General features: G+C 42.2%; 1 protein-coding gene across 4 annotated transcripts; it reads left to right on the forward strand.

Annotated features, from left to right (window-relative positions):
• Positions 1–269: 269 nt before the first annotated feature.
• On the forward strand, positions 270–8,816 carry acer1 (alkaline ceramidase 1). 4 transcript variants are annotated; one of them, XM_080886790.1, is made up of 8 exons: positions 275–627; positions 1,993–2,076; positions 2,221–2,333; positions 2,446–2,560; positions 3,024–3,162; positions 5,519–5,656; positions 5,738–5,875; positions 6,676–8,815. In XM_080886790.1, the coding sequence occupies exons 3-8, from the start codon at positions 2,241–2,243 to the stop codon at positions 6,851–6,853; spliced, it is 801 nt and encodes a 266-aa protein (XP_080742916.1). In that variant the 5' UTR covers positions 275–627; positions 1,993–2,076; positions 2,221–2,240; the 3' UTR covers positions 6,854–8,815. The 4 variants fall into 4 exon arrangements, with proteins under 4 accessions (XP_080742917.1, XP_080742916.1, XP_080742915.1 ...); XM_080886791.1 differs by having other exon boundaries at positions 270–627; positions 1,993–2,333; positions 8,260–8,816; XM_080886789.1 differs by lacking the exon at positions 1,993–2,076.
• The last annotated feature ends 2,743 nt before the right edge of the window (positions 8,817–11,559 follow it).

Genomic DNA, 11,559 nt, shown 5'->3' on the forward strand with positions numbered 1-11,559 from the left:
TTCCAAACAATTTCTATCGCAGGAAACGTTATTAAGCCAGTGTGCGCAGTTAATGCTTTCTTTGTTTTGAGTTAAACCATATGAATGCAACTATTTGGAGTTTCACCTTCAAGACTCGGCGTGTTCCCACCACACCTGCTCCTCCGCTGCAGGATTATGCTTTTATTTTGAAATGCGGCAGATTTGGTTGAACCTCCTTTAGGAAAAACCTGAGATTCCTCAGACAGGTGCAGCAGCTACCTGGAACACCTGTTACGGTTTTGCGTGTTTCTTTTCAGGTTTCCTCTGAACCCTCCAGTCGCCTGTCGTGTGTTTACAGCCCGTTAAAGGTTTTTTTGCCCCGTTTCTACGTTACCCGTTACTGCTGAGTAACCGGTTCCTGCTCTTTCCCCGGGGCCTGGTAAACTGTCAATGAAGAAAGAAAAACAAACGAGCTCATTCCAGACATTTTCTCTGTGATGACATATTGTCCCAGAGATTTGAAACCTTTTCGCGTGACCGTCAGTGACGTTACTGGGCTCGTGCTTCGGGATCGCGAGCGTTTCAAAACCCCGCCTCGTTAAATCCACCTGTTGCAGCACCTGGAGCAGAGCAGCAGTGCCGGGCTGCAGGACGACAGCATGGCAGGTAAGAGCCGGTTTCCCATTGAACACCCTGTGATGAGAAAAAAAATAAACTTTTTAATTATTGGGACACTTTTTTTTTGTCCAAATATTCATATTTCGGACAAAAAGGTTTTTCCCTGTCAGGAAAACTCCGATGTTTATTCCTCAGGATGGTAATAAATAGTGATTTACTGTTACTTAATATATTGTGCTCAACTACTTTCTCGAAGTACTTGTACTTTATGCTTTTACTTCATCACCTTTACTTAATGACCTTTGAACTCAACTGCCTATTTTCCTAGTCTAGGTTATTCATACGAGTTCTAATCAACAGATAAACTGGGAGTTGTTTCTATAGATAATATTTTTCTTTCAGTGTTCAGTCGCCTGAATTACACTGTAGTACATAACAGAGTGTTATGCAGTAATATGTTAGTATTCTGACATCGATTGTTCTGGAAAACAAGTACATATATGATGAGACTTGTAATATTTCAATAGTATTACAACTTGTACTTAAAGGCGGAGTACTTCTTTTCCCATCGGTAACCACTTTATTAGGTACACCTATAAACTCTGTATTTCAGTGCAAACTCTGAAATAAGTTTATTGACACTGTTAAAAATCTGTAATTCAGATATCAACATGAAGGGTGGCGTTCTGATGACGACTTCCTGTTTAGGCTGCATAATAAACTGAGTACTTTTGAAAGCTCCAGGTAATAATTTGCTGTAGCAAATATCCAGATTCAGTAGAGACTGAAATGAGCGGCCTTGGCCTCTGTGGATATAAAAGTCATTGGGAAAATTTTAGTCCCAGTTTCGAGGCCATACTGAGGTTTAAAAGCAATTCCAGCTCAAGTCCAGTGTGTATATTGTGAATGTGAACCCCCCTCCCTATTTACACTGTAAGTGTAAATAAAAGCCATATAATAATGATGCAATAAATCAAGTCCAACAAATACTGTGAACCAGGCACCATTCACACACTGCGCCACATCTGACAGCCTTCTAGGAAAGATGGCAGGTTGTGTTTTAATAGCACAGATGTCGTGCAGCGCAGGTTAAAACAGCCGTGGAAGTGTGAAGTGTCCTCATCCTACGCTAAAGTGAACCAGCAATTAAAAGGGATACAACTATGGAAATGAACTTACTGTAGTACCAAAGAGGAATTTGATATTCAAAATGACAAAAGTCCGAGTTTTAATGACCTCTGATTTAACTGGATCGTGTTGGTGTGGTGCACTAATGCTTACAAAACATTAACCATGGAGCAAAAAGTCTGTTTGTGTATACGGCGCCATTTTTATCATGTCATAAAAATATAATAAAAGTGGAGCAACGTACGCTGTCGTCTGAATCGGTCACATTTTCTGGGCTGTTTGTAGGACGTTGCTGAACATGCTGTCCGGTTGCATCGTGGGAGATGTAGGCGCCAGCAGGGACTGACATTTAAGTGAAATTGTAAAAGGGTGCGATTGGCATTTGACTGCTGGGTGGAGGGGATAATGATTTCCATAAACCACATATACAAACACCTTAATTTGACTACTGAAAAATGCAGGTGTGCTTGTTACACCAGAGTCAGCGGCCACTGTTGTCCCTGCGTCTCTCAGGTGTTCACTCCGGCGAGGGGATGCCGGGAGTTTTCTCCTATGAGAGTTCAGAAATCGACTGGTGCGAAGACAACTACAGACACTCTGAGCATGTGGTCGAGTCCTTCAACACGGTAAACTGAAAGCTTTTTATTCAGGAGACACTTGCAGTGGCGCTACCAGCCCAACAACTGCAACTCAAAGCCACACTTTGGACTGGTGATCGATTTAATGTTTTCCCTGCAGATGAGCAGCTTCATTTTCTTCATTATCTCTCCCATCATGCTCTACCTTCTGCACCCGTATGCCAAAGAGAGGAGCTTGGCGATCCACCTGGTTTGGGTCATGATGATTTTTGTAGGTCAGTCCTTTCTTTCTTTCTTTATTTAAACCAACTTCAGCCGTATGTCTGCAAAATAAATCCACGAAATGTTTTGTGTTTGTGAAACAGGCTGACTCAGTATAGATGAAATAGATATCACAAGAAATGTGTTATCAAGTAGGAAGATCTGTAGCAGATGTTTGAAGCTTCTCTGAACTGACTAGGTTTTCTTAAAGCTTATGACACTAAAAGAAATACTTATTAGTTGCAACAGTAGCCGAACCAGTTTAACCAGTATGCAAGTTTAAATGTAATAACTAAAGCACGAGAAGAGAAGTCAGCTGCAAACTGGAGCTCTGCATGTCTCCCCTGCACTGCTCTTAACCATCTGTGAACGTGCAGTAACACGTCTCACTTTACCCGTTTTATACTTGTCTTCGCCTATAAAATCCTAAAAGCATGAATAATTCGACATCATTCTCTCGTTCTCTCTTCTTTGCAGGGCTGTTCTCGGCGTACTTTCACATGACTCTTAGTTTCGTCGGTCAGATGTTGGACGAGCTCTCGATCTTGTGGGTGTTGGCGGTCGGTTATGCCGTCTGGTTCCCTCGCAGACTCTTCCCTTCTTTTATAAAAGACAGGTATGTCGACCTTGTAACCATTAACCCAGCGACAGATGACTGATCTGTGTTTCGACAACTTAGTCCAAGGTCTTTGTGTCCGGCGTTTATTCGTGCCTCTGCGTGTTTCTAAGGAGATCAGTGGTCTTTCAGGATGATGCAAAACAATAACAGAGCGTTTCCAACACATGCCACTGTGAAACCTTATCCCGGCCGGACGAGGAGCCAGTTTAACAGCTCAAAGGTTCGTCATTGTCCCAAATGTGGTGGTTCAGTCTTCACCTTGATGGACACGGGGCTGTAAAAACAGAGCTCCACCCAACCTGTGTAAATATTTAAACTGCAAGGTGCGACAGGCGAATGAACATTTGATGTGTGAAACAATCCCCCTGGCATCAATAACCTCACAGTGATTTTCCAGTGTTTGATCCAGTGGGTTGCTCCTCCCGAACAGCCGAGGCCGCTGTGATTGCAGGGAAGTCTAATCGTGACGTTTTTATCATTTTGCTTCTGTGTTTTTGAATCAAACAGTATGACTGTGTAATTATCCACATAACCCCATTTTCAAAGGCTCAAGAGTCACTGGACCAACTAATGTCATTTATAATATAAGGATTGTTTTTAATATTTGGATGGAAATGAATGGGCAGCACGGTGGCACGGTGGTTAGCACTGTTGCCGCACAGCAAGAAGGTCCTGAGTTCAATTCCACCATCAGGCCGGGGTCTTTCTGTGTGGAGTTTGCATGTTCTCCCCGTGTTTGCGTGGGTTCTCTCCGGGTACTCCGGCTTCCTCCCACCGTCCAAAGACATGCAGCTTGTGGGGATAGGTTAATTGATTAATCCAAATTGTCACTAGGTGTGAATGTGCGAGTGAATGTGAGTGCGAATGGTTGTCTGTCCCTGTGTGTTAGCCCTGCGACAGACTGGCGACCTGTCCAGGGTGTACCCCGCCTCTCGCCCTATGACAGCTGGGATAGGCTCCAGCGCCCCCCGCGACCCTGAAAAGGACAAGCGGAAGCGAATGGATGGATGGATGGATGGATGGAAATGAAGTCTAGAACTCATAGATGTCACCAAATATTGTGCTTTCTCCCTTGAGATGCTCTTCCAGGCTTTCACTGCAGCCACCTTCAGTCGCTGCTCTGTTGTGTTGACATGGTGACTGGCTTGGCTGTTGAAGAATAGTCATGATCCATTTGCACTACAAACACTGTGTGAGCAGAGAGTACAGCCCTGCACGCTTCACAGTTCGTTCTGCTACTTCTATCGGCAATCACGTGATCAATAAACGCCAGTGACAGCTGTGCAAGCGCTTAGATGTTTTCCTGTAATGTAGCCTTTTTGTTCTTGAATGTAGCCGTGCTGGACGCCTTGTTGCAAACTTACTGTATTTCCATTCATGAAGGCATGTCTTGATATTAGACCTTTACCTTCAGTGGTCTTTCAGGCCTTTTCAGGCATTGCTGAACTGGCCGGATTGTTGATTTGGCCACTCGTAAAGTTTCTTCACTTGCATCAACATATCTTTGACCGTCACATTAAGAAAGAATTCCTGTTAAAAGCTCCCAAATGATAATTCAACACTGAGACTCGACTCCAGTTCTTATATCTGCTGAATTTGTCACGACGTAGCCGAGAAACCAGCCTCACCTGGTTCACCTGCTTGTCAGCTACTTGTCCAGTTACTCACGAGCCTCTGACGACAGCGGCCGCGTATAAAAATGGCAGGACTTTGGTTCAAACTGTCCAACTAAACCTGAAAGTCCACGTTTGAATGTTTTATTTAAAATCTGCATTTAAAAGCTGCATCCTTGTCCACAAACGTGCAGCCCTGACTGTAAGTCACAGAGCTCAGGTGAATGAGTGCACATCGCTGCTCCTGATCCTAAAGAAACAGTTTTTATTCAGGACTTTTTCTGCAAATTCTGTCTTTTATGAATGTATACAAAGACAAATTCTGTTAAAAGGCAGAGTTGGGAATTAGCTGTCGAGTGTAGCAGGAATCCACATACAACACAAAATTACTTTTGGACCTGCGTTTATCAGGTAATCACAACTTTAGATAAAAAGGCCTCCCAGTTATTGCACACGAAGAATGCTCAATGACGAGTTTATTTATTAGAAGTGTGAGTATAGGGAGGACAACCTGTTTTTCAGGTTTTCTTTCATGGTTTGCTAGACTGCTGTAACAATCATGTTTATTCACTTTGCACCCATCCAAACCAGCCTCACAGAATGCTTTACACAAAGCATGTGGTGAAATCAAACCCGTGAGTCCGTACGGGCTGGAGTACGATGCCAAAATAAAACTAAACGTCTGTTTCAAGTCTGCTTCAGGTGCGTGTTTATTTCCGTCTCTGTGCGCTCCAACGCAGATCCACGTTTTCAAAGCTCGTCCTGGTGATCACGGTCATCAGCTCGGTGTCGTCATTCGTCAAGCCTACGGCCAACGCCTACGCGTTAAACTGCTTCGGCCTCCATCTGCTTTACACTCTGATTACGGAGATGAAATGGTAAGAAAAAGACACGTGAAAACCTGATTGTGCACTTTGCCGTTTGATTTCCTGCGATCATCCATTTTCCGTCATTCTCAGCTGCACTGACCAGAAGGCTCTGCGACTCGCCAAGCTGTCGATCGCTCTGTGGGTGCTCGCCATCTCCTGCTGGCTCGGTGACCGCTTTGGCTGCAGCTTCTGGCAGAGGATCAACTTCTGCTACCTGCATGGTTTTTGGTAAGTCCTGGCTTCCCGTTCATTTCTTTTATTTCTTTATCTTCACTTGTCTGCATGTTTGTTTCATATCAACAAGATGAATTACTGTCTTGATGCATGCTCAATCATCCAGGTCAGTAAATCCCAAAAAGTTGATTCTGTTGTCAGTGGGAGAAACGTTTCGTCATACAGGGGACGTCTTCAGTCTCAGCTGACTGCAGGTTTCCAACCTTTTAAACAGGACATTTGCACAATGACTGAAACCAGCCCACTGAAGGAACGATGGGCTGTGAGCTCAGTTCCTCGATCATCAATCAAGAGATGCACCCTTAGGCCCCTCCTCCATTCAGAGATGGTCTTTCCCTTTTCACATTAATGGCCTCCTTGACTCCACGCTCAAACCAGCATTCCTCCCTGTCCAGGATGTTACATCCTCCTCCTTGAAAGAGTGATCAAGGAACTGACCTCACAGCCCATCGTTCCTTCAGTGCTGCTGGTTTCAGTCATTGTGCAAATGTCCTGTTTATAAGGTTGAAACCTGCAGTCAGCTGAGACTGAAGACGTCCCCTGTATGACGAAACGTTTCTCCCACTGAAAACGTCCTGATGAACAGAATCAACATTCAGATGAATTCCTGAATGAAAATGAAAAGATGAGTTTACTGTAACATTAGATCAGCGTTTGCAAACTTTGGTACCGTGAACCCCGACCTCCAGTCTTGGGATCGTTTATCCACCGTGAACGCATCATGAACAGGCCCCATTTTTAGGACAAAAATGGTTCGTGTCTTTGTGTTGACCTTCGATTTATCCGTCCTTCAGGCACATTCTGATTGTGATAGCTGTAGCCTACGGCAGCACGCTGATAGCCTACCTGGATGCCAACTACGAGATACCGTACTCGCTGCCTGGACTGCAGTACTGGCCCTGTGATAGATGGGCTGTTGGATTACCTCACATCGTCCTGAAAGGCAACTCCAAGACTGAGAAACGGTGCTGACGACGTGAAAATCTAATTTAACTCTGAAAGAACATTTCTGTTAGTTTACTCAACTTCTGCAATCGTGAAAAAGATCAATACCTGCTTTTCGCCTTCTTACCAAAAGCACATCACCACCAACGTTGTCAACCCCCCAAACCTGACTGACACATATTTTAACACTCGGGTTAACGCTGGACGACAAATAAACCCCGTCCGATCCTGAAAGTGTATTATTTTAAACCATGGCAGGATAACTGAATGTGTACAGCGTGCAAACGAAATCATCGAGGTTAGAAATCCCTCAAATCCAGAGTCAGACGGGGTAAGAGGAGGGGGGTTTCCAAAGCTTCCTGCACTGCAAGACAGTATAACAAGAAAAGATGGCACGTGTGTTTTGCTTTTGCTACTTTAAGCTTTTTAAATTAGTTTAATTTATTTAAAACATGAAAATGAAACAAGACTTGTTGTAATATACAACACCTCTGGAGGGCGCTGTATAAAGCACAGTGTAAATGCGTCAGTGCAACGATTTAAAACCAATAAAGTGTAAAGCAGTGTCAATTTATATATTTAATCAAGGTTAAATATGTTACTTACACTTATGTAAAGTATGAGTTTATAGTTATTTTCATTGTTAGCTATGCAATCGCCTGAAATACAGTAATTAGTGTATCAATTACATGGTCACAGATTACTTTTTAGCCTTTAAATTCATATTTCTAACACAGAAAGGGCACTACTTTAACTGGAAACTTTGACCTTTATTTATCTTTTCAACGCATGATTGTTTTATTTAAACACTTGCTTGAACAGTAAAAGCTATAATTGTAAATTAGTGCTGGAAACAGAGCCCTGTGACTGCAGAGGGTCAAAGATGGCTGAACTTTTGTGGATGTGCACGTGATAAAAGTGCGGTTTTACTGAAACATGTTTCACCTTTTAAGACAATGAGCTTTATAAATCCGTGTGCAGTGATCTTTAATGTTGGACTCATGTAAATGCTCTTACTTTGTTTATCAGGATACAGATGCACTGTGACTGTATGTTTTGTTATGATAAAATTATTGCTTTACCAAGAGGGCAAAAAAACAAATCTTGGCTTTAAGTGCTACAGAGAAACGTGTTTACATTAAAAAATACCTCAGTGTGTGACACCGGTGCGCCCCGTCCTCGTGGCTCGTAACCTGCGCTCAGTTTTGTCCCATTTTCAGTCACTAAAATGTTTCAGTTCATAAACTTAAGTTATCTCTCTGAGCCGTTTCACTGGGGAAATGCTGCTGAAATATGACTCTACAGTTCATAACACAAGCCAGGCTCAGAGCAGCCTGTTACACGCCTCTTTGCTCTTTTGTTTTTTCCTTAGGTTGAGAATAGCAACCATAGATCATTTATGTAAACAAATACAGGCATCGTTTTCATTTTAGTGTGCAACACTGACCTCGTGTGGATGAAGAGATGACAGCAGGTGACGGCTTGCAGCCAAGTATCAGAGAAGCATTAATTTCCTTCACGACAAAATAAATTCTCGTGTAGCTTTTTTTTTCCTGACTGAAAACTCTCCGTTCACTTACAGAAATGTTTGTGCACAAGTCGAGGGTCACCAGGATTTAAGAGATGAGGCTAATCACTAATCAGTATGGACTTTTCGACTTCACCATGATATGGGATTTTCTTTTTCTTTTTTTTTTTTGTTTGTTTTGTAATATTTGAATCTTTTCTTTTTTTCTTTTGGTTCAGCTTTGTTAATGAAAATTTCTCAGATTGAAAAAACGGGAGCAATAATTTACCTTTACTGAAACGTCCCACGGCTAATGTCCAAACAAAATCCAAAGAAAGGTTAAGATCAGCTGGGTTAGATCATTTATTCAGAGAGATACTTTATGTTTTCTGGAAATATATTTGTGCAGATTTGATATAAATTCATCTGTAATTTAAATAAAGATCTATGTTACCTGAGTGAAATCTGTGGCTCATTGTTTCTGGTTGTCTTTGAGTCTCCTGCGACATTTCTGGTTGGTATCTGAGAGTCTGTGTCTGACAGCCAGATGGGATTTTCTTCCTCAGATTTAATTGAGAGGCAGGCTGGATCAGTTTGAGTGGAGGGAGACGAAGAGGAGGCACCAGCTTGGTGAGAGAGTGGTGACCTTCTGTCTGGCCGAGGCCCCGGTAATCTCACTTCAAAGTCCGAGCACCGCAGAGACTTGACTGTGGTGAGCCTTCATTCCCATCTGTATGAAAGAAGAAGAAAAAACAGTTTTCTTTGTCAGATGAAACATGACATGGACATCTGAGGCAAAGTAATGTGACCTGTTGAGCCAGGGGTAACATGCATTTGTCGACTGAAATGCAAACTGTCAGGATTTTTGATTAGTATGTTAAAAGTGTTATAAATGCAGGGCTCCAATGTTCCCATGTTTATTATTACCACATCACATGATATTAGTACTTCTACACTAAGGGGTCACGTGCCAGAGTGGCTGATTAAACGAGAGAAAGAATGTATGCAGGAAGTGAGATACGAGCCAAAGATGAGACGGAAAAAAAGAAATCAGGAGAGCGAGTGTGACCTTCTGAACAGGAAGCCAGAAGTCTGTTTCCTCACTGGGTCCTTGGGAGCCATGAGTGTATTTTAAAAACACTACATTTATTTGATGGTTCTGACGATGTTGAAGAGATTGTGAGTTTGTGGGTCTCAGTGACATAAACGCTGAAGAAGTGTGTTATTGAGCTTTTCTGTTTCGTGTTTTTGCAAATAACCTCCAGGAGTCGTCATTTACAACAAAGATAATGTTCCTTACAAAAAGCGATCACTTTATACAAAAGAACTGAGAATCAAAAGTAGCTCATGCCTTCCTCCATCAGCCCAAACCGCTGCTTGTCTGTCTGTCTCTCTGTGTTACCTTGTGTTGGACTGGTGCACCACACCTCTTGCACTAGAAACTGGAAGAGGGTTCCCAGGCGATTTAAAAAAAAATAGAGGGATGTATTGAAGTATCATGGTTTTCCAATATAATTTTATAAGTTTCATATAGTGTTGAGTGTTTGTGATGTCAGATTGGAAGTGAATGGGAGTAGAAAGAAGAGCACAGAAGAACTGGGCGGAAGGCGGAAACAAAATCTGCAATATGTTGGATAATTTTCAGCATTTCACTTTGGGAATACACTCACTGGCCTCTTTCTGGGTACACCTCACTGGTACCAGGCAGGCTCCTGAATTCTTCATGGTACAGATTTAACACCATGCTGGAAACATTATTCATTTTGGTCCATGTTGACATGATGGCATCACATTGTTACGTCGACTATCAAAATCGTCGATGACTAATTTAATAGTCGACGCGTCGTTTGAAGCTTTGTAAGATCCCAAAAGACGCAGGAATAAGTAGCAGGATTTAAGAGTGTAATAACGGACTGAAACAGAAGATGGCAGCACTGCATGTACAAGGATGCCAGCTGCCGTTAAACCCCGAAGAAGAAGTAGCTGTGTCCCAGTCAGAATTCATAGCGCAGCCCAGCCAGTGTTGCCAACTTAGCGACTTTGTCGCTATATTTAGCGAGTTTTCAGACCCCTTAAAAAAAGACGTGAAAGCGCTACTCTCAACAAGCAGCGGGTGCTGTAACGCAGTCAGTTCTTCTTTTACTCTTATGCTGTTTTGTGGATCACAAGGTTTAAAACTACTTATAAACACACACACAAAGGAACTCCACCAGAGTGCCTATTTCGGGTCATTTTTGCCGGTCCAAGCCCGGGTAAAGGAGCAGGGTTGGAATTGTGACATTAAAAAAAAAAACAATAATTGCTAAAAGAAATTTAATTTGTAGTTCTAAATAAACTCTAAATGCATTTAGGACGTTTTTTACTCACTTTATGTCTCTTCCACGATGTTATTTCTCTCTCCAACAACATAGGTTAGATTAGGATGACCAATTATGCAAATTAAGCGATGACGTCTTTAGCGACTTCTAGGACAGCCAATAGCGATTTTCCTTACTGAGGAGTTGGCAACACTGAGCCCAGCTCAGTTTCCAACAATGGCGGCAGCTAGTTAGTTTTAATATTACTCTTATTATTCTTTCTGGGTCACAAAATAAACGTTTAGGCGAGAATGTAGCTGTGTAAACCTCAAATATCTGCTCAGTTTATCAAGACACCGCATATTTTCAAAAGCGCTCCGACGTTTTCGGAGACGTCTGTTACCCACTAGCTCGTTAGCTAGCCGGGGGCTAGGTCACTAGAGCGGTGAGAACACCGGACTCCCGGCAAATCGTTTTCAAACCCACCGCCGTCTTTCGCTACTCAGGTTAAACATGATATATGAGTCACTTAGATAACTTAAAATGTTATTGTTTGGCTTTTTTTTTAGTATTTTATTTGTTCCTGAGTAAATCGGTTTGGCTGAGATTAAAGTTATAGTTTTTACACAGCTGAATAAACGTCAAGCAGACAGCTGATTATCAGAAGTGTGAGATGCTCCAGAATTTACTCCGGTGTCCTGTTATATTTTAGATAGCAAGGAGTTTATTAAACTTCACCGAAACAATCTGCAAATTTCATTAAAATTTAAGGAAGTCAGACTTGAATTTTGAAATGAAATTATACCAAACTTTTTTTTTAGAGAATTTGGCTATATTCCATTCAACACAGTGCAAATGGCTTGTAACTGAAAAACTAAAATGTACAAAAATGGTCCCAGGGCCTCAGAAGGGTTAAACTATCATCTTGT

This window comes from Rhamphochromis sp. 'chilingali', assembly GCF_963969265.1.
Source record: "Rhamphochromis sp. 'chilingali' genome assembly, chromosome: 7".
Lineage (NCBI taxonomy): Eukaryota > Metazoa > Chordata > Actinopteri > Cichliformes > Cichlidae > Rhamphochromis > Rhamphochromis sp. 'chilingali'.

What these genes read in the sequence shown, in the direction of transcription:
- acer1 (XM_080886788.1), top strand. Translation starts at nt 2,163, where the DNA reads ATGCAGGTGTGCTTGTTACACCAGAGTCAGCGGCCACTGTTGTCCCTG. An exon ending in TGGTCGAGTCCTTCAACACG is followed by an intron (nt 2,334 to 2,445) that starts GTAAACTGAAAG and finishes TTTTCCCTGCAG; the next exon opens with ATGAGCAGCTTCATTTTCTT. An exon ending in CCTTCTTTTATAAAAGACAG is followed by an intron (nt 3,163 to 5,518) that starts GTATGTCGACCT and finishes GCTCCAACGCAG; the next exon opens with ATCCACGTTTTCAAAGCTCG.